Below are 23,349 nucleotides of genomic sequence, written 5' to 3'. Positions count from 1 at the left end.
ACACGCTGGGAAACAGGGTTTTTTTGTTATCCCAGGGGTCATTGACACCGATTACACTGGCGTTATTAAGGTTCAGGTGTGGACCCATCTTCCGCAGTCGCTCCCACGTGGACGGTCAATTGCACAATTGATTTTAGTTCCCTATCAGGTGCCAGCCGCAGAAGATTGAGCCCGGGGCGGAGGCAGCTTTGGATCGATGCTGTCTCAGTCACTGCCTCACGACACGTCCTCTCCACTTGTTGCTCTAACAATGTCGCTCCGCCCCTCGAAACCTCAGTTAACACTTCTTTTAAATAATTTTCCTTTTACAGGGCTGGTGGACACTGGAGCTGACGTTACGGTGATTCGTGATCAGGACTGGCCGGTCAGTTGGCCAACAGTTCCTTCTAAAGAGTTGTCGGGGATTGGGGGTAGCAAACCCGGGCACCAAAGTTTGTCTTGGGTCACGGTCTCTAAACCAGGAGGCCGTGCCCTTGCTACAATCCGCCCTTTTGTGCTCCCTGTTCACCTCAATATTTGGGGCCGTGACTTACTTGTAAAGCTAGACACCACCCTCGATATTAATATATAATGGCCCAAAACCCTCCCCCACCCACCTTGCCCTCCGCATTACCATTGGTATGGCAATCCTTAGAGCCCGTATGGATTGACCAGTGGCCCCCTCCCCCTAGAAAAGCTGAAAGCGCTTCATTCGCTTGTACAACAACATTTGCATGCACAGCGCTTGGAGAGCTCCACTAGTCCTTGGAACACCCCGGTGTTCGTTATTAAGAAAAAAATCTGGTGCATGGAGGCTGTTACACGATTTAAGGGAAATAAATAAATGCATCCAACCCATGGGCACAATCCCCCTTTGCACACAAGATCGCAAAAAATTCGCGTTTACGGTGCCAGAATATAATAATCAGCAACCCTCTCAAAGGTATCAGTGGAAAGTCTTGCCCCAGGGAATGCAAAATAGTCCAACCTTGTGTCAATTTTTTGTGCCCCTCGCCCCTTTTCGTGTCTGATACCCCACACTAAAGGTCTACCATTATATGGATGATATTTTGCTTAGCGGTCCCCAGGTCATGGCACAACAGCTTGAATATTTGTCTCAGATTCTTGGCCAAAATGGCCTGTTAGTGGCACCAGAAAAAATTCAACGCTCTTATCCCTACCAATATCTCGGGCATAAGGTTTTACAAACCTATGCTGCCCCTGTTCGCCTGAAGTGGTCCAACCCCAACCCCTAACCCCGGGCGCAGTTATTGCCATCACTGAGGACCACATTGCCTGCATTCGACAGATCAATGCAGTGTTGAGTCATCAGTTTGTGGATAGACTCACTGAGGTTTGTCCCCTGCGGTTGGTTCTCCTTGCCACCCCTCATACGCCTACTGCGGCTCTGTTTGTACCTCATACAGACACAGCCGTCTCTATCATAGAGTGGATATATTTGTCTTCCACTCCTCCTCGGAATATTTATCCTTATTTAGACGCCCTCTCCAACCTTGTTCATAAAGCCCGCCACCGTGCAGTGCAACTCATGGGCACTGATTTAGTTGGGCACCATTGTTTTCCCCTTATCACGTAGTGAATTTGATTCCTTGTACCACACCTCCTTGGCCTGGCAGGTTGCTCTTTGTGATTATGTGGGAGAGATTTCTTATAATCCCCCAAAAGATCCTCGGTTGGTGATCACACAAAAGGTGCCACTAATCGTACATCGTTTTAGCCGCTCTCGACCTATTGTTTCAGCTATCTCTCTTTTTACTGATGGGTCTCCACATCGCGGTGTTGTCACCTATCAATTAGGTGACCCCCCCTTGTTGGCATTCTCGTTTTACGCTGCCTCAGCGTTCCGCGCAGCACTCAGAACTGGCTGTTGTTATTTTGGCCTTTCAACTTTTTGCTGATTGTCCCTTTAATGTAATTGTGGACACCCATTATGTTTATCAGGTAATTGATCATTTACCCCTTGCCCTCATTACCCCTCAGGTCGATGCGGACCTTCTTCACCTGTTTTTGTCCTTATAGTATCTCATCACCACTCGTAATTTCCCTTATTTTGTTGCTCATATTCGCAGTCATACCCCTCTGCCTGGGCTACTCACTGAAGGCAATGCGCGTGCCGATCGCGCATTACGTGGTCAGGTAAATTCCCTCTTTTCTGATCCCATTGAAAGCCATTCCTTTTTTCATCAGTCTGCCTCTGTTTTGGCCCGACAATTTCACATTCCTGCTGATCATGCACGTTCTATTGTTCGTTCCTGCCCCCACTGTGCCACTGCTGCCCCTACCTTTTCTTATGCCGTTAACCCCAGAGGTACCGCAGCGAATCAGCTGTGGCAAATGGATGTCACTCACATGCCACAATTCCGCCCCATTCGTTTTTACATGTTTCCATTGATACCTATTCGGGATTCCTCTGGGCAACACCACAGTGTGGGGAAGCCACTCGCAAAGTTATTCACCACTTGCTAGCCTGTTTTGCTGTTATGGGTCGCCTGAGCCAGATAAAAACGGATAATGCCCCAGCCTATTGCTCCACAGCCCTCTCCACCTTTTGTGCCCAATGGGACGTCTGTCTCAAACACGGGATCCCTTATAATTCCACAGGCCAAGCTATTGTTGAACGTGCAAATCGCACGCTAAAAACCTTGCTTGACAAACAATTAAAACAAGGGGAGCTGCGTCTCCGAACCTTAGGAGACATTTAGCAACAATTGCATGTCCTTTTGTTTACTTTAAATAATTTAATACTGAATACAGATCAGCAGACCCCCGCGGATTGGCATTTTCATAAGTCCGAGCTACTGGAAAGACCGTGTGTCTATTACCGTCAGCTGCCCGATCCACAATGGTTGGGCCCAGTACCTTTAATTACTTGGGGGCGGGGATATGCTGCTGTGTCTCTCCCTGCAGGACCGTTGTGGGTTCCGGCCCGGTGTGTGCGACCAGCACTGAAACAGCATGGCGTGGCACCTGGGGCTGTCGAACCCCATACCGGAGTTTCAGCTGACCTTGGAGGAGAACGCGGTGCCTCCCGGGTCAACAATGGCGGGAAGGAGACGGAGGAGACGTAGCGTCACAAGCCAGCCCATGACATGGGGAGCAGTGAAAGCATTGGTCGCCGCGGCTCAATGAAGACTGGCAGCAAACCAACAGCCAGAGACTCCTGAGACTCTGTTTGTGGCCATTCTCGCCCAAATCACTGCTAATTCTGTATTAATTGTGTGCCTTATGTGCCTGCTATTTCCTGTAGGGGTTGACTCGGGAGCGCCTCCTCCGTTACGGACCCGAATGACATATAACCTATGGGAAAGATTGGCTTTAATAGTAAATGTTACCCACTTTCGTTTATCTGATTTTGTAGCAGCTGAAGAATTGTTAGGTACGTGCCTTATTCCAGTATGTTGTCACCCTGAGGAAATAGGGAATGAGATGATGCTTGCTGCTTATGCGAACCTCTCTTCCCAGTACTCTAGCATGGCTAATTGGGGCCCGGCCAATTACACTTTACCTTCTTGGGCTTATTTTTTGCTGTTGCTGTGTGCAATGTATTTCCTTTTTGTTAAGGCTTTGTCGAGACCCGCCCTGGCAGGCTCCACGAGTTATGACCTTGTTTGTCAGGGAGTTAATTGGCTTGCAAAAGCAAACTGATGGCTACCATGAGATGGCCGAGCACAAAGAAACAAAAAAGGAGGGGATGTAGCATTCATACAAGGTTCATGCACTTGGCAACATTCAGGGCACACCCGGAGTGTTGTGTACGAGCAGTGCACACACGGCTCCTCTCAAGGGCATGAACCTTGGAATCTCGCCCAGATGACATGAACCGTGGGAAGCCGCCCAGGACTGGGCTCAAGGCCTGAGAGCAAGGAATGCGGTAGATAGAAATTGGTAAATAAGAATGTTAAACAAAGCCAGTGTATTCCTTTTATCTGTTGGAGAATGTAATGCGTGGAGGGGAGAAAGAATAAAGGAGAGGTGGAAAGCTGACAGGACCAGCCTGTTGGCAGACCAGCCTGCTTGCTTGCTTAAAGCTTTGTGCTGTCTTGTATTTGAACTGCAACAGAAAGGTATTTAATGCTCATTTTTTTATCTTGTACCAGGACAATAAAGAAAACAGAGCAGAGATCACAAAGCCCATTTGTGACCCTAGACCCCTCTGTATTCACACCTTACATGCTTTTGTAATAATGTTTGTACAAATATGAAAGCTAATAACACACTGGTTATTAATATAATTGTAAAATGCATGTATGTGTGAAGTTATGAATTCCCTCTATATGATGTTACTAAAATGTGTTTGATCCAGATAAGTCTGGGAAGTGGGTAAACAGGTTTTTTCAACACACAGAAAAGGCTAGAGCCTCCTTCCATGTGTAACCACAGACAACTGGCAATCACAGTCAAGTGGCCATTCATTGGCATATCGGAGGCTGCAGGGACAGATCAATGCGCATTCTAGAAAGCATCAGTGGGGAAGAAACCAGCAGGAAACCTTCTCCATCAGATGCCATGGCACCTTTCCTCACAGCAGGGGCATTAAATTTTGAGAAGGATACATTTCAAAAGTTTGCTGGACTATAAAAGAGAGGGGCACAGAACTCCAAGTTATCTTTCACTTAGGACGACAAGAGAAACCAGCACCTTGTTTGGTGCTGGACACTCACAGCACTGGTATAAAGGGTCCGGCCAACCCCATGTCCCCTCAGTTCCTTTTTTCCAGCCAATGCCAAAAGACGGAAGAAGGGGGTTGTGCATGGGCAGTGGGTATAAGAGGCTTGGGGAGGCTAAGCCTCCAAAATGAGGCAAGAAATGCCGGATGTGGCACACCTCCCTTTGGAGGTGCTCTGGTCTGCTGCCTTTGGAGCACAGCTGCCTGAAGCTCCTGAGAAATGGGGGGGGCCACTGGCTCCACCCCTCGGCCCAGCTCCCCCTCGGCCTCTTCCCCCAGGACCCCGCCTGCGCTGCGCCTCCACTCCCCAAGGTCCAGGTCAGGTGCTCCCCAATAGGAAGGAGGCAACCTGTTCTTGGAGGCCACCAAGTAATAGCATCTCAAATGGGGTCCTGGCACCAGGGGCAATCCCCACAGGTTCCAAAGGGGCCACTGCATTGGCATAGGCTAGTGATCGCTCAGCCAAGCACTTGATGGCACTCCCGTGCCAGGGTCTACAGCGGGGTAGGGATGACTGGAGGGATAACGAGGGCGACCCCTCGGATAAGAGGAGTATGACCCAATCTTCGAATCCAATGATGAGCCCTCCTCCAGGGACCATGGAGATGCAGTTCCTACCAGTGCTGGAGAGGGGAGGCTTGCACCAGGGCCAGCAAGGACGGTTTCCCTCTAGACAGTACCACGGAATCCAGAACCAGACAGCAGCTGGGGGCTAGATGCTCCCTCCTGTCTATCAGTGCTGCTACTGCGTCTTGTACGGCCAGCGACAGCAGTACTGAGAGTACCAGCAGGTCTCTGGCTGCAGCAAACACCTCTGGAGCAGATGGCACCATGTTGGTGCTGGTGCTGTGCTGTCCTTTCGATGCTGATGTCTCATCCAGGACTGGAGTCAACGGTGCCTGTGTACGTGCCATAGTCAGCAGTGCTGCCTGTGATGCTGAGGCAGAGGAGTGGTCTGACTTAGTTCGCACTCCACTCTGTTCCCCGTGCCTAGCCTTCCTTGGAGTTGAGGAATGTCCCCTCTTAGCCAGCTGCTTCTTATACTTCTTTCTTGGCACCAGGCATTGCAAATAGTACCAGGAATCCTGAATGGTGGAAGGAGCACTCTGCACTGATGCTGAGGTACTCAGTTCCAAGTCCGACTGGCTTGGCTTGGAGGAAGCCAAGCCTCATACTGAGAATGAGGGGCGATCAGCGGGTTATCTCAAGTGCCTATATACAAATGCACAAAGCCTGGGAAACAAGCAGGGAGAACTGGAGGTCCTGGCAAAGTCAGGGAATTATGATGTGATTGGAATAACAGAGACTTGGTGGGATAACTCGCATGACTGAAGTACTGTCATGGATGGGTATAAACTGTTCAGGAAGGACAGGGAGGCCAGAAAAGGTGGGGGAGTTGCACTGTATGTAAGGGAGCAGTATGACTGCTCAGAGCTCAAGTATGAAACAGCAGAAAAACCTGAGAGTCTCTGGATTAAGTTTAGAAGCATGAGCAACAAGGGTGATGTCGTGGTGGGAGTCTGCTATAGACCACGAGACTGGGGGGATGGGGTGGACGAGGCTTTCGTCCGGCAACTCGCGGAAGCTACTAGATGCACATCCTGGTTCTCATGGGCAACTTCAATCATCCTGATATCTGCTGGGAGAGCAATACAGCGGTGCACAGACAATCCAGGAAGTTTTTGGAAAGTGTAGGGGACAATTTCCTGGTGCAAGTGCTGGAGGAACCAACTAGGGGCAGAGCTCTTCTTGACCTGCTGCTCACAAACTGGGAAGAATTAGTAGGGGAAGCAAAAATGGATGGGAACCTGGGAGGCAGTGACCATGAGATGGTTGAGTTCAGGATCCTGACACAAGGAAGAAAGGAAAGCAGCAGAATACAGGATCCTGGACTTCAGAAAAGCAGACTTTGACTCCCTCTGGGAACTGATGGGCAGGATACCCTGGGACAATAACATGAGGGGGAAAGGAGTCCAGGAGAGCTGGCTGTATTTTAAAGGATCCTTATTGTGGTTACAGGGACAAACCATCCCGATGTGTAGAAAGAATAGTAAATATGACAGGCGACCAGCTTGGCTTAACAGTGAAATCCTTGCTGATCTTAAACACAAAAAAGAGGCTTACAAGAAGTGGAAGATTGGACAAATGACCAGGGATTAGTATATAAATATTGCTTGGGCATGTAGGAATGAAATCAGGAAGGCTAAATCACACCTGGAGTTGCAGCTAGCGAGGGATGTTAAGAGTAACAAGAAGGGTTTCTTCAGGTATGTTGGCAACAAGAAGAAAGCCAAGGAAAGTGTGGGCCCTTACTGAATGAGGGAGGCAACCTAGTGACAGAGGATGTGGAAAAAGCTAATGTATTCAATGCTTTTTTTGCCTCTGTCTTCACGAACAAGGTCAGCTCCCAGACTACTGCACTGGGCAGCACAGCTTGGGGAGGAAGTGGCCAGCCCTCTGTGAAGGAAGAAGTGGTTCGGGACTATTTAGAAAAACTGGACGTGCACAAGTCCATGGGGCTGGATGCGTTGCATCCGAGAGTGCTAAAGGAATTGGCGGATGTGATTGCAGAGCCATTGGCCATTATCTTTGAAAACTCATGGCGATCGGGGGAAGTCCCGGAAGACTGGAAAAAGGCTAATGTAGTGCCAATCTTTAAAAAAGGGAAGAAGGAGGATCCCGGGAACTACAGGCTGGTCAGCCTCACCTCAGTCCCCGGAAAAATCATGGAGCATGTCCTCAAGGAATCAATTCTGAAGCACTTAGAGGAGAGGAAAGTGATCAGCAACAGGCAGCATGGATTCACCAAGGGAAAGTCATGGCTGACTAATCTAATTGCCTTCTATGATGAGACAACTGGTTCTGTGGATGAAGGGAAAGCAGTGGACATGTTATTCCTCAACTTTAGCAAAGCTTTTGACACGGTCTCCCACAGTATTCTTGTCAGCAAGTTAAAGAAGTATGGGCTGGATGGATGCACTATAAGGTGGGTAGAAAGTTGGCTACATTGTCGGGCTCAAAGGGTAATGATCAATGGATCCATGTCTAGTTGGCAGGGAAATTGGGAGTAGGGTGTGTTGGGATCACTTAACTAATAGTATCAAAGCCTGGGGGAGACCAGAGGGTGACTGTGGTGTAACAAGCAGGCTGCTGTAGTCAGAATTGCTCAACCACGGCTGCTCAACACACAGGTACTCAGTGTATGCTTGTATGCTAGCTGGGAACGTCCAGACATGGAGCTACAACAGCTGAGCATTTTAAGGCACTCAGGGTTAGGACAAGTAGTGACACACCCTCTCACTGGTCTGAATTGCACCTCAGAATTAGAGAATCAGAACCAATACCATTAGAGCTTCAATACTTAATTTAAATCCTCTTCTGAGGATTCAAACTCAAAAAAACACAAAACAAAAGTTCAATTTACAAAACAGAACTATACAGTCAACTTACAAGCAAATGTCACTATTTCTGCTCCAATATTAGTTTGGATTCTATTTATGAAGTCAAAATCTATAATGTACTAATTACCATTTCTCATTATGTAAAATGAGAATAAAGAAGTTCTGTGCTCTTGTACAACTATGGTGGATGGGTATCTATGTTTGTTTTTATTTTACTTTGTAGATCTGTTTTGAGTGCATATTTAATAAATGATTAACAGTCCCACATAAAGGTTACAACCAATTGTTGTGTTGCTGTATGGAGGATCACTGGTTGTGGAACAGCACTGTACTCAGGCTCACTAGACCAGAGGAGACCAGGTAGGGTGGTGGCACACTTGACTGTATAGAAAAGTGGGAGAAGGGAGATGAAGAAACCACTCTTCAGCACCTTATAATGGTCAATTGTATGGCACTTTTTTTACTGTTTTCTTGTGGGTTTGGTTAACCTTGTCATGGCTCAACAGTAAGTAACTCCACTGGCACATACCCTGTGAAACTGGAATGATGCTGGCTTGCTATTGGCTAAGGTAGGAATTGTGGGTGTATGAGAGAGACACGGACAGCCCAGGAGGAGTGGAGCTGGGGAAAGCAGGGCATACTGCGGGTGGAGATGTCAGACGCTTTCCCCTGCACCGGGCTCAGTGTTGGACAAGGAGGGAGAAGGGGCTTCGGGTGGGCCTGGGGGGAGAAGGTCAGAAAGGAGAGTGAAGCTAGGTTTGACTCAGATCTGGAGGGCCTACGTCTTCTGGACTGGAGTCAGAACTGTGACACTGAGATTTAGTCAGTTATTATAAAGGGTTTGGGGGACTTCCTCCTCCTTCTCCCTCCCCCAGCTTTCAAACCAGAAATTGTCTGGGGGCCATAATGCTCTCAGAAAAGAGCAAGTTATTTTAATCTTCTCCATCTGCACTCTAAAAATTGTGTGCTTTGCAATGAAAGTTTAATATAGACAGCTTTATCCCCCTGCATACATTTCTAAAAGAAGAATTAGGGCAATACTAAAGGATTAAGAGCATTGAAATAAACAATCATATATAGATTTAATTTGCTAATTAGCTCAGTGTGGAAGGGAAGAATCTGTGCATACAAGGTTCAATTATTTTTACAGAATACAAAATTGAAATAGTCACAGTAAGATTAAAGATCCCATTGGCAATAAATGTTTCTAAAAATGCAAATGCTTAATAGAAAGACATACAACAGCCTGTTTTTCAGCAGTGCATACTGTAGCCAGAGCGAAGGGGACGGAGTGGGGAGCTGGATCAGCCCTGTGAGACAAGGAGCTGCTGCTGCAAGGTGAGTGTGGTGCAGGCTCACTCTCCAACTCCTCCAGGGCTTCCCAACCCAAATCTCCCTTAAATTACTTTGAAAATGTTGGTCACTATGACTGGAATAACCTGCAACACCCCAAATTTGGCTAGCCAGTTAGGTCAAAAGGGGTGACAGTATCAATAAGAGACTGCAAAATGGCATCAAGGGGGAAAATTGATGTATTTTAGTAATTACATATTTAATGTTAAATCATAAAAATCCTGCATTGATGGGCAGATGGACTGGATAATCGAATTTAGCAGTAAGTAATTGGCCAATGGGAGCTGTGAAGCCAGCGCTCTGGGTGGAGGCAGTGCGCGGAGCTGCCTGGCCACGCCTCCGCCTAGCAGCTGAGCGAGGGGGATGTCGCAGCTTTCAGGCAGCCCTCCAGGTAAGTGCCCCCAGCTGCACCTCACCCTATCCTGTGCCTCAACCCCTTGCCCCCTCTCACACCCAAACTCTGCTGCTGCTGCTGCAGGGGAGGTGCGGAGTCAGGTAGGGAGCCTGCTGGCCCTGCCAACCCCTGCACCCAGCACCAATGGGGGTCCTGGGCCATGCACCACTGGCCGCCCCCCCACCTCCAGCATCCTGGCTGCCCACCCCAAGTTTTAGTCAGGGGTATACAGTAAAAGTCATGGACTGCTCATGACCTGTCCGTGACTTTTAGTAAAAATACCCGTGACTAAAATGTAGCCTTACTGATGAGATTACTTTCCTTTCCACTTGTGATCATGTGAATCCCCTCCTCTCCCATTTGTCATCACATAATATCCCTGTGGTAGCTGTAGCAATTGCTTCAATGGAAAAGCAATATTTTGAAAGTATTTAATATATTTTAAGCTTCTTTAAATGAAATTCAGCAACTAAAACTAAGGAAGAAAACCAGCTCCATGTGAAAAGGCAGATTTCTGCAGAAGAACAGAAAGTGCTTTGAGAATCAAGTGTGATTCACAGAGCAGTTTAGGAACATAAGTTCTGCTATTTTTAATATAGTTATTGCTCTAACTCCTTTTATACTTGTAACTCTTTCCCCTCCTTCTTTTAAGAACCTTCTGCATCTAGATTGTCTAGATTTTCGGGCTCAACGGGTAGTGATCAATGGCTCCATGTCTAGTTGGCAGCCGGTATCAAGTGGAGTGCCCCAAGGGTCGGTCCTGGGGCCGGTTTTGTTCAATATCTTCATAAATGATCTGGAGGATGGTGTGGATTGCATCCTCAGCAAGTTTGCAGATGACACTAAACTGGGAGGAGAGGTAGATACGCTGGAAGGTAGGGATAGGATACAGAGGGATTAGACAAATTGGAGGATTGGGCCAGAAGAAATCTGAGGTTCAATAAGGATAAGTGCAGGGTCCTGCACTTAGGACGGAAGAATCCAATGCACTGCTACAGACTGGGGACCGAATGGCTCGGCAGCAGTTCTGCAGAAAAAGACCTGGGGTTACAGTGGACGAGAAGCTGGATATGAGTCAACAGTGTGCCCTTGTTGCCCAGAAGGCCAATGGCATTTTGGGATGCATAAGTAGGGGCATTGCCAGCAGATCGAGGGACGTGATCGTTCCCCTCTATTTGACATTGGTGAGGCCTCATCTGGAGTACTGTGTCCAGTTTTGGGCCCCACACTACAAGAAGGATGTGGAAAAATTAAAAAGAGTCCAGCGGAGGGCAACAAAAATGATTAGGGGACTGGAACACGTGACTTATGAGGAGAGGCTGAGAGAACTGGGGATGTTTAGTCTACGGAAGAGAAGAATGAGGGGGGATTTGACAGCTGCTTTCAACTACCTGAAAGGGGGTTCCAAAGAGGATGGCTCTAGACTGTTCTCAGTGGTAGCAGATGACAGAACAAGGAGTAATGGTCTCAAGTTGCAGTGGGGGAGATTTAGGTTGGATATTAGGAAAAAGTTTTTCACTAGGAGGGTGGTGAAACACTGGAATGCGTTACCTAGGGAGGTGGTGGAATCTCCTTCCTTAGAAGTTTTTAAGGTCAGGCTTGACAAAGCCCTGGCTGGGATGATTTAATTGGCGATCGGTCCTGCTTTGAGCAGGGGATTGGACTAGATGACCTCCTGAGGTCCCTTCCAACCCTGTTATTCTATGATTCTATGATTCCTGACCTACCTACAAGCCCAACTTCCTTTTCAGCAGCAGTTTTATGACTCAGAAAACAATTGCAATTCACTTCCTTCTATAAAAAACTAAGTGGAATATTGAACAGCTCCCAATTTAATTTGTACCTTAGAAAATGAATTAAAAGTAGCTGAAATGGTCTATAAATCACTGTTAAAATTTTTGGTCATACAGGTTTTAGGTAAACTATAAAAAGTCAACCAAGTTAAATTTAACTAACTCTTAATCTTTAACTTCTCCTATTGTCCCAAAGAAAGGCCTGAGTCCCGCTCTCAAGAGAAAGTGATATTATATATAGTGGACAAGATTATTAAATACTGTGTCTGATGCTCCTCTCACACTGGTCTTACACCAATGTAACTCTATTGACTTTAGGGGAGATATGATTTCCAAATACAAAAGTGAGAAGAAAATCAGAAACATCTGTGATTTTCTGTGACAGGTACTGGAGTTTATGGATCTTGGCTCTTATTCAGCAGAAAAAACTATCCCCTTTCTGTAAGGAAATTGTAAATAAAAATGTTTATATAGTGATAAGTTGTGAAGCCAATCTCCTCCTGCAAGACAACAATTATTTTATTTTAAAAACATCTCATCTCAATATATTGCCCCATGGTAAACTTTAAAAGCTCAGGAGTAAATCTCAAGAGAACAAATGTCAAATGCAAACAAGCATTTGTAAGTGCTGAATATGGGTGCAACACTGGCACAACAACAGGACAGTATACTATAAAAAGAGGTTGTAGACCAAAACTTTTTAGGCCCAGACTCTAGCATGACTACATTGACAAGGATTAGTCAGCTCCCAGAACTGAGAAAGAATCCACACTAACAGGATACTTAGAAATCATTATATTTTAAACAAATTGGGACAAAGTTTATAGAGCACTTATCACAATGTGGCCCTGATCCTCCTTGGAGAAGCTGGGCCCTACTGGTACATACATAATAAAAAGCTGACATCAGCTTCAGTACAAAGTTTTGACAAAGCTAATCTCACATCTCAGAGCAAACATCTTTGGTACTGAGTGAGGCCTCAGGGCCACTCACAGACATCAGCACTACAGACCAGGATGTTGAATCTTCTAGGACAGATTTCCTTTTTGGTGGGGTCATGCCTCAGTTGCCTGATTTTGAAGCTGAACTACTCTGTCCCTTTTCAGGGGAAAACGACTAATCAAATATCACATCTAAATACTGGGCTGGGTGAGGACCTGACATATGAAGGCACTACACATACAGGGTATACTCATCTAGGGAATGAGCTTTTCCCAGGCAGAATAAAGAGTGGGTGTTCATGTCATTTCAAGGAATGCATCCACCTCAGGGAACAAAGAGGCATGAAATGCACTGCTTGACAGAGATTGATTGGCTGGCTACCAGTTATCACTTATGCTGAAACCAGAAACTGAATTAAAAAGGAAACATTCTTTATGTATATTTCTTTTTATTAAGACCCTGATATTCCCATTTGTTTGTATGATGTATACACTGTACTTTTGGTCCAGCCATGACCTATGTGATCCCTTTCCTTTTTTTTTTATTACTTTGATATTTTTATTTTGGACTCCTATAACCTCATTTACTTCTAAGATTGTTAACCACAGAGTCTGTTCCCTCATGTAAGTTTTGGTTGATAACTTTTAACTGGCTGCATGAGTAAAACTGTCCTTTTTCTAACATGCTCTCTGCATCCCTAATGTACAGGAAGAATATTCTTCCCTGAAGGACTAATACTAACATAAACCCCGCACATTCTGAGCACTGGTATCTCAGTCTTCTGATTGTGGAACTGTATAATCTTTAATGTTTTGCATGGCTGGTCAGTTTATCCTTTTATTAGGACTTATTGCTGCCCAAGTGCCCAGCCACCATGCTCACCCTTACAGGAAATGATGCACTATACTTCAGCTGGATATGGTCCTGTGATTTTAACAATAACTTAGGTTAAAAATTGCACTCAGCAATGCACAGAAACTAGGTTTCATTTGGTTTGAAGGAAAAAAAAAAGAAAGAAAGAAAAGAAAAATTATCCAATCATATGTGAGTTTAAGCCAAGTCTGAGCACATCTAAGGGTAGGAATCTTTTATAATTCAGTATAGAGCTTGTTTGCCAGGAAAGGCCAGACAAGCAAAATGAAAAGACTACTTATCTGCAAGTGTTCAAAGAAACCAAGAACTCTGGCTTTGTTGTATGTTAGTATTTTATCCTAGCATCCAGCTTCTTATTGTGTAAGGCAGGAATGGGCAAACTACGGCCCGCGAGCTGGATCTGACCCGCAAGCCATTTTAAGCCATGCCGCAAGCTCCTGCTGGGGAGCAGGGTCTGGGGCTTGCCCCGCTCCGGCGCTTCAGCCGGGGGCACCAGGTCAGGGGCCACACCACGTGGCTCCCAGAAGCCGCAGCATGACCCTGTTCCAGGGCGCAGAGTCAGCACCACGCAACTCACGGAAGCAGCCACATGGCCCTGCACTGGCGCTAGCAGGGTCAGGGGCCACTTAACACGTAGGAGCCGGAGAAGGGACATGCCACTACTTCCGGGAGCCGCTTGATGTAAGCGCTGCTTGGAGCCTGCATCCCTGAGCCTCTCCCTCTGCCCCAACCCTGATCCCCCTCCTGCTCTTTAAACCCCTCAATCCCAGCACGGAGCACCCTCCTGCACCCCAAGCCTCTCATCTGCAGCCCCACCCCACAGAGCCCACACCCCGAACCAGAGCCCTCACTCCCTCCCACACTCCAACCCCAATTTTGTGAGCATTCATGGGCCGCCATACAATTTCTATTCCCCGATGTGGCCCTCAGGCCAAAAAGTCTGCCCACCCCTGGTGTAAGGCAATCTCTGTACAGACAGTTTATAGAGTAATTGTGATCCTTAAGAATCGGAGATGACAGAGTATTATTTTTATTAAAGAGAAGAATCTTTCAAGTTTGTAACACAGAAATACCTGATTTTTCTTTCCATGCTCCTCTACATCCACATTCTAGATAGCAGGGTTACATGTTTTGGATTTCTTTGACTTTGAATAACCTCCTCCTTCTTCCTGTTAACAAGTAATAAAGCAAGTTAAATGAATGCACTCAGTGCTGAGTAACACTAAGCCAACAGCTAAACTAACAAATGTCATTTCTGCAAATAAGAAATTTTGATTGAACAGTACAGGAAATAGAAAATAAGCATACATTTCATAGATCAATTAAGCAATGTTCAAAAAGTGGGGATAATGTATAGTATGTAACAGAAGATTAAATTAAAACCCAAACTGCTGAAAATATCCTTTTAAATGTTGGATCAAAAGTAATGGCCAAGCATTCCAAGAGCAACTAGTGACTTTTGAGTGCCCAATTTCAGATACCTTAAAGAGGCCTAATTTTCAGAGGATGGGTGCTTAGATTAAAAGTGATTTCCCAGGGATACACATGTTGGCCTGGATTGAGGGCATATTAAGTGCACTCAGCCACTATGAATTAATGAAATAGAACACCACATAGTTAAGGGTTAATTTGGAGACAGGCTTTCAGAAGCAAGGTCATAACTGCTGGCAGTTTTGCTACTCAGAATGGGAGGGAGGAAGGAAAAGTAAATAACCAAGAATGAAAGAAGATATATGGACGGACAACCTGGAGTCTAGATGCCTCAGCTATTAAAAGTTTATTGAAAGTTAGGAAAAGTGATGATCTAGTAAGGGTCATTATGACCTCTGTTTTGTAGAAGTTAGTTACAAAAAGTTTAGATCAGTGGTTCTTAACCTTTACTGCAGCCTGCATCCCTTTGGTTCTCAAAATATGTTCTTGCACCTCTTATCAAAAATCATTGAAGTAGGTCAGTTCTTTAAACCTAGATATATTTTTTGTTTGTATATTACAGTAGTTGCTAAAAATGTATAATGTAATAAATACATAGGTTTGATTAAACAAAGTAGTTGTACTTACGTGCCTGTGCTTAATTTGTGTTTTCAATGATTTACCTTCTAAAAAAATCTGGCATGTCTTGCACCCCCAGAAAGGGCATCTCGCACCACACAGGGGGTGCGTGCACCCCAGGTTAAGAGCCACTTGTTTAGATAATAGAGTGTACTTGGGAGCAGTCCTCTGGAGCTATCCTGAGAGAGACATTTTTCCTGACATGTTTACTCCCAGCAGGGAGGCGTTTGCCCAGCACTGACTTGTCATTGATTATTCAATAACATCTCAGAATATAGGTAAATATCTGAGATGTTCTAAACTTATTGCTTATGTCTGTGAGTGCTTAAATCTCATAAACTGCTTAGATAAGAGCACGCTTACTTGCATTTAATCCTTGATCAGACAGAATCACTGTGTTTCTACTGATGCTGTCTGGAGTGAAATAGTTACATTACCAGTGTTGGGGGTTCTGAAAACCCTGGGTAACACACAGTCGGACCAGTGGTTAATATACTTACTAATTATCTGGAAAAAATGAAAAATTATACGGGGGTAATATGTGCAGATGTCGCAAAATTATTTAGAATAGTCAAGACCTGAGAACACTATGATGAACTCCACAGGGACCCAACAAAACTAAGTGAATGAGCAGCAAGATGGAAGATGACATTTACTGTTGACAAATGTAAATTAAAAGGAATAATTTGAACTACTCATGCACATTTCTAGGTTCTGAAATAACTATAAATGCTCAAGAAAAAGACACGATTATTTATGTGCCATGGTGGTGTGAAAAGGTAAAGGCATTGCAACCTCTACAGGGTTAACGGGGCTGCAACCAGTGGAGTATGAAAGGTGGCTGGGGGGAAAAGCTGAGTCAAAGGGGAGCTAAGAAGAAGGGTGCACCTTTTCTCCTGGCTATCTAAAGTGGGGGAAAGCATTTGGGGAATTATTGTCCAGTGCTTTTAAGTCCATTTATTTTTTGTGTTAATTATAAAAGAGTCCTAAAAGGATTGAGGTTTGGACCTTATTTCTGTTCCCTGGCTGGTGAAACTGCCCACCAGTCTGCAAGTACTCATAATGCAAACTACCAGTTAAAACATAAAAAGAAGGGAATGGAAAATACTACTGAAAATATTTACCACAATATAAATGGATAGTACTCCCTCACATTTAACACTTTTTCCCTTTGGGTTATCAGATATTAAAAAAAGATGTAGTAGAAATAGAGGTTCAGAGATAGGCAGGAATATGGTTAAAAGTTATGGAAAGACTTCCATTAGAAGAGAGAAAAGATTAGGACTGTTTTATTCAGAGAGGAGACAAATAAAAGGGGATATAAGGTACATAAAATTATGAATGGTATCTAGCAGTTATTTGCGTGCTCCTATTGATTCTTTCTGATACTACAAGAGTAAGTGGATTAAAACTGAAACTGAAAGACAGTAAATTAAAACCAGTAAAGGGAAATACTTTATGTTTTACACAAATCATACCTAGCCTATAGAATTTATTGCCACAGGATATTACTGAATCCAAGAGTTTAATAGGATTAAAATGATGAGACATTTATGTAACTAATGAGAGCATCCGTAGTTACATTAAAATAAATTATACTAATAATAAAGGATCAAATTTTGTATTGCAGGGAATAAGCCACCTACTAACAGCTTGGGGCAGGAAGAAAAAACTGTCCCGATTGGCCATTTCAGGAATTCTTGCACCTTCCACTCGAAAATTAGCTACTAGTCACCGTTGAAGATGGAATATTGGACAAAATATACCAGTGATCTAATGTAATAAAGCATGTACTATATACCTAGTTAGTGCTGTGTGGATACTTATGCAGTGCTAACATGATCAATGAAGCTGATACCTATGCACCTCAATTTAAATGTCTCAATACTTTGGATCAAGGAGATGGTGGTAATCGGTAACACACCTGAATTATCCACAAACAGAAATGACTGTATGGAACCAAAAAATTAATCAATAAATCAATCTCCACTGTAATTACATGTACTGGTTTTTAAAATAGACAAAGTCCACATTTTCTGCAATAGTTTTTTTAAATTATGATTAAGCAGAGTAAAATACATATGCAGAAAAGTATGTTCTAAATTGATGGCATACACTTCAGCAAATAGGAAAAGCTTTCATGCAGTCAGAAGAATCTAATTTATAAGACCATTATGAAGTGGATTAATAAATCCCAGAATTAAGTTGTATGATACTGTGAGCGTCTTTCCTAACAAGATTTTTTAATGTGGAATCGGAAAAGTTATTTTCATATACCCTAAAATAAAATATTTACATTAAATATTATTAACCTTCTTAGTGTTACTACATATTTAATTTCTGAAGGAGTATGTTTTCAAAATTTTAAAAGTTGGCCAAAAAATTCTGAAAAGACAGGAATGAAATAGAAGTTTTACTTTTTCCAGGCCATAAGGGATTTCTTGTATTCCCGGTTTTGCTTTAACTGGTCAATATTCTAAAATCAAAAAGTACATATTGTCTTTTTCATCACTTAGTGTCTGGATGTTAGTGAGTTTTTTACCTGCCTTCTTTTGCCACAACTTTTCTTTGAAGTTGTTTTCAAATGGGTCTCCATCTTTGAGTAAATCTGTTTTGAGGCCACTGCTTCACAATGCAAGGGATCATTCACTGTCAACATCTTAAAATATAAAAGTTGATATACCCTTATTATCTAAAACTCCAGTACTATTGTAATGGTTATCATGACAGGACTTCTGATTGACTTTTTTTTTGGCCACTGAATCTCACCATTACAATCCACCCTGACCTGTAACTTCTAACAATACTAATATAATATAATTATACAATACTAATATAATTCACCAATGTGAATTATACAGATAAATTATCACTCACTGTCCAAAGAATAGACCACTATCAATATGTACCCTTTCTTACTGATGTACATTCTCACTCTAGCAGCTAACCTGTGTCTGTGAGGCATTAATAGCCCAGTGCTTCATATTTCTAGGGTATGTCTACACTACGGAATAAGGTCGAATTTATAGAAGTCGGTTTTTTAGAAATCGGTTTTATATATTCGAGTGTGTGTCCCCCCACAGAAAATGCTCTAAGTGCATTAAGTGCATTAACTCGGCGAAGTGCTTCCACAGTACCGAGGCTAGAGTCGACTTCCGGAGCATTGCACTGTGGATAGCTATCCAACAGTTCCCGCAGTCTCCGCTGCCCATTGGAATTCTGGGTTGAGATCCCAATGCCTGATGAGGCTAAAACATTGTTGCGGGTGGTTCTGGGTACATATCGTCAGGCCCCCGTTCCCTCCCTCCCTCTGTGAAAGCAAGGGCAGACAATCGTTTCGCGCCTTTTTTCCTGAGTTACCTGTGCAGACGCCATACCACGGCAAGCATGGAGCCCGCTCAGGTAACCGTCACCCTATGTTTCCTGGATGCTGGCAGACGCAGTACGGCATTGCTACACAGTAGCAGCAACCCCTTGTCTTGTGGCAGCAGACGGTACAGTACGACTGGTAGCCGTCATCGTCATGTCCGAGGTGCTCCTGGCCACGTCGGCTGGGAGCGCCTGGACAGACATGGGCGCAGGGACTAAATTTGGAGTGACTTGACCAGGTCATTCTCTTTAGTCCTGCAGTCAGTCCTATTGAACCGTCTTATGGTGAGCAGGCAGGCAATACGGATTGCTAGCAGTCGTACTGTACCATCTTCTGCCGGGCAGGCAAGAGATGAGGATGGCTAGCAGTCGTACTGTACCATCTTCTGCCGAGCAGCCATGAGATGTGGATGGCATGCAGTCCTTCTGCACCGTCTGCTGCCAGCCAAAGATGTAAAAGATAGATGGAGTGGATCAAAACAAGAAATAGATCAGATTTGTTCTGTATTCATTTGCTTCCCCCCCTCCCCCGTCTAGGGGACTCATTCTTCTAGGTCACACTGCAGTCACTCACAGAGAAGCTGCAGCGAGGTAAATCTAGCCATGTATCAATCAGAGGCCAGGCTAACCTCCTTGTTCCAATAAGAACAATAACTTAGGTGCACCATTTCTTATTGGAACCCTCCGTGAAGTCCTGCCTGAAATAGTCCTTGATGTAAAGACACCCCCTTTTTTGATTTTAGGTCCCTGAAGCCAACCCTGTAAGTCGTGTCGTCAGTCGCCCCTCCCTCCGTCAGAGCAACGGCAGACAATCATTCCGCGCCTTTTTTCTGTGCGGACGCCATACCAAGGCAAGCATGGAGGCCGCTCAACTCACTTTGGCAATTACGAGCACATTAAACACCACACGCATTATCCAGCAGTATATGCAGCACCGGAACCTGGCAAAGCGATACCGGGCGAGGAGGCGACGTCAGCACGGTCACATGAGTGATCAGGACATGGACACAGATTTCTCTGAAAGCATGGGCCCTGCCAATGCATGCATCATGGTGCTAATGGGGCAGGTTCATGCTGTGGAACGCCGATTCTGGGCTCGGGAAACAAGCACAGACTGGTGGGACCGCACAGTGTTGCAGGTCTGGGACCATTCCCAGTGGCTGCGAAACTTTCGCATGCGTAAGGGCACTTTCATGGAACTTTGTGACTTGCTTTCCCCTGCCCTGAGGCGCATGAATACCAAGATGAGAGCAGCCCTCACAGTTGAGAAGCGAGTGGCGATAGCCCTGTGGAAGCTTGCAAGGCCAGACAGCTACCGGTCAGTTGGGAATCAATTTGGAGTGGGCAAATCTACTGTGGGGGCTGCTGTGATGCAAGTAGCCCACGCAATCAAAGATCTGCTGATATCAAGGGTAGTGACCCTGGGAAATGTGCAGGTGTATGGCTTTGCTGCAATGGGATTCCCTAACTGTGGTGGGGCCATAGACGGAACCCATATCCCTATCTTGGCACTGGAGCACGAAGCCCCCGAGTCCATAAACCGCAAGGGGTACTTTTCGATAGTGCTGCAAGCTCTGGTGGATCACAAGGGACGTTTCACCAACATCAACGTGGGATGGCCGGTAAAGGTACATGACGCTCACATCTTCAGGAACTCTGGTCTGTTTAAATGGCTGCAGGAAGGGATTTACTTTCCAGGCCAGAAAATAACTGTTGGGGATGTTGAAATGCCTATATGTATCCTTGGGGACCCAGCCTACCCCTTAATGCCATGGAGCCGTACACAGGCAGCCTGGACAGTAGTCAGGAGCTGTTCAACTACAGGCTGAGCAAGTGCAGAATGGTGGTAGAATGTGCATTTGGACGTTTAAAGGCGCGCTGGCACAGTTTACTGACTCGCTTAGACCTCAGCGAAACCAATATTCCCACTGTTATTACTGCTTGCTGTGTGCTCCACAATATCTGTGAGAGTAAGAGGGAGACGTTTATGGCGGGGTGGGAGGTTGAGGCAAATCGCCTGGCTGCTGGCTGCTTTCATGACTGGCCAGGCTACGGTGTGAAAGTTCTGTTTGTTTCTCCTTGGTTCACTCTACTTCCCTGTAAGCTAATCACCCGCCCCTCCTCCCTTCAATCACCGCTTGCAGAGGCAATAAAGTCATTGTTGCTTCACATTCATGCATTCTTTATTCATTCATCACACAAATAGGGGGATGACTACCAAGGTAGCCCAGGAGGGGTGGTGGAGGAGGGAAGGAAAATGCCACACAGCACTTTAAGCACAGCACTTTAAAATTTACAAATTTAAAATTTATTGAATGACAGCCTTCTTTTTTTTGGGCAATCCTCTGTGGTGGAGTGGCTGGTGGGCCAGAGGCCCCCCCACCGTGTTCTTGGGCGTCTGGGTGTGGAGGCTATGGAACTTGGGGAGGAGGACGGTTGGTTACACAGGGGCAGTAGTGGCGGGCTGTGCTCCAGCTGCCTTTGCTGCAGCTCAGCCATACACTGGAGCATACTGGTTTGGTCCTCCAGCAGCCTCAGCATTGAATCCTGCCTCCTCTCATCACGCTGCCGCCACATTTGAGCTTCAGCTCTCTCTTCAGCCCGCCACTTACTCTCTTCAGCCCGCCACCTCTCCTCCCGGTCATTTTGTGCTTTCCTGCACTCTGACATTATTTGCCTCCACGCATTCGTCTGTGCTCTGTCAGTGTGGGAGGACAGCATGAGCTCGGAGAACATTTCATTGCGAGTGCGTTTTTTTTCCTTTCTAAGCTTCACTAGCCTCTGGGAAGGAGAAGATCCTGTGATCATTGAAACACATGCAGCTGGTGGAGAAAAAAAAAGGGACAGCGGTATTTAAAAAGACACATTTTATAAAACAGTGGCTACACTCTTTCAGGGTAAACCTTGCTGTTAACATTACATACATAGCACATGTGCTTTCGTTACAAGGTCGCATTTTGCCTCCCCTCACCGCGTGGCTACCCCCTCAACCTTCCCCCCTCCCTGTGGCTAACAGTGGGGAACATTTCTGTTTAGCCACAGGCAAACAGCCCAGCAGGAATGGGCTCCTCTGAGTGTCCCCTGAAGAAAAGCACTCTATTTCAACCAGATGACCATGAATTATATCTCACTCTCCTGAGATAACACAGAGAGATAAAGAACGGATGTTGTTTGAATGCCAGCAAACATACATTGCAATGCTTTGTTCTACAATGATTCCCGAGTACGTGTTACTGGCCTGGAGTGGTAAAGTGTCCTACCATGAAGGACGCAATAAGGCTGCCCTCCCCAGAAACCTTTTGCAAAGGCTTTGGGAGTACATCTAGGAGAACCGCGAATGCCAGGGCAAAGTAATCCTTTCACATGCTTGCTTTTAAACCATGTATAGTATTTTAAAAGGTACACTCACCAGAAGTCCCTTCTCCGCCTGCTGGGTCCAGGAGGCAGCCTTGGGTGGGTTCGGGGGGTACTGGCTCCAGGTCCAGGGTGAGAAACAGTTCCTGTCTGTCGGGAAAACCGGTTTCTCCGCTTGCTTGCTGTGAGCTATCTACAACCTCATCATCATCTTCTTCGTCCCCAAAACCTGCTTCCGTATTGCCTCCATCTCCATTGAAGGAGTCAAACAACACGGCTGGGGTAGTGGTGGCTGAACCCCCTAAAATGGCATGCAGCTCATCATAGAAGTGGCATGTTTGGGGCTCTGACCGGAGCGGCCGTTCGCCTCTCTGGTTTTCTGGTAGGCTTGCCTCAGCTCCTTCAGTTTCACGCGACACTGCTTCGGGTCCCTGTTATGGCCTCTGTCCTTCATGCCCTGGGAGATTTTGACAAAGGTTTTGGCATTTCGAAAACTGGAACGGAGTTCTGATAGCACGGATTCCTCTCCCCAAACAGCGATCAGATCCCGTACCTCCCGTTCGGTCCATGCTGGAGCTCTTTTGCGATTCTGGGACTCCATCATGGTCACCTCTGCTGATGAGCTCTGCATGGTCACCTGCAGCTTACCACGCTGGCCAAACAGGAAATGAGATTCAAAAGTTCGTGGTTCTTTTCCTGTCTACCTGGCCAGTGCATCTGAGTTGAGAGTGCTGTCCAGAGCGGTCACAATGGAGCACTCTGGGATAGCTCCCGGAGGCCAATACCCTTGAATTGTGTCCACAGTACCCCAAATTCGAACCGGCAAGACCGATTTAAGCGCTAATCCACTTGTCAGGGGTGGAGTAAGGAAATCGATTTTAAGAGCCCTTTAAGTCGAAATAAAGGGCTTCATCGTGTGGACGGGTGCAGGTTTACATTGATTTAATGCTGCTAAATTTGACCTAAAGTCCTATTGTAGACCAGGGCCTAGAGACTTTTGTTTTTAAAAGACAGAAGACATAAATTAAGGACTGTGCTCACAGGACATATGCAAGAGCCCTTCTCTGCCCAACCCCCTTCATCATCCCCCCTGTCCCCACATAACAAACCAACCAACCCCAACAATAATAAAGTCAGGCTGAGAAAGAATTACCG

General features: G+C 45.6%; 1 protein-coding gene across 1 annotated transcript in view; it reads right to left on the bottom strand.

Annotated features, from left to right (window-relative positions):
• Nucleotides 1-17,884: 17,884 nt before the first annotated feature.
• C2H18orf63 (chromosome 2 C18orf63 homolog) overlaps nucleotides 17,885-23,349 on the bottom strand; it is a 37,694-nt gene continuing 32,229 nt past the window's right edge. Inside the window, exons 12-13 of the mRNA XM_073329629.1 lie at nucleotides 18,014-18,130; nucleotides 17,885-17,947 (exon numbers count right to left, since the gene is read on the bottom strand). Coding sequence (XP_073185730.1) covers nucleotides 17,885-17,947; nucleotides 18,014-18,130 — 180 coding nt within the window. The remainder of the gene's footprint in view (nucleotides 17,948-18,013; nucleotides 18,131-23,349) is intronic.

Source organism: Lepidochelys kempii, chromosome 2 (assembly GCF_965140285.1).
Source record: "Lepidochelys kempii isolate rLepKem1 chromosome 2, rLepKem1.hap1, whole genome shotgun sequence".
NCBI classification, from domain to species: Eukaryota; Metazoa; Chordata; order Testudines; family Cheloniidae; genus Lepidochelys; species Lepidochelys kempii.
The sequence above is the reverse complement of the archived record's forward strand: the minus strand, read 5'-3'. Positions and strand labels throughout refer to the sequence as shown.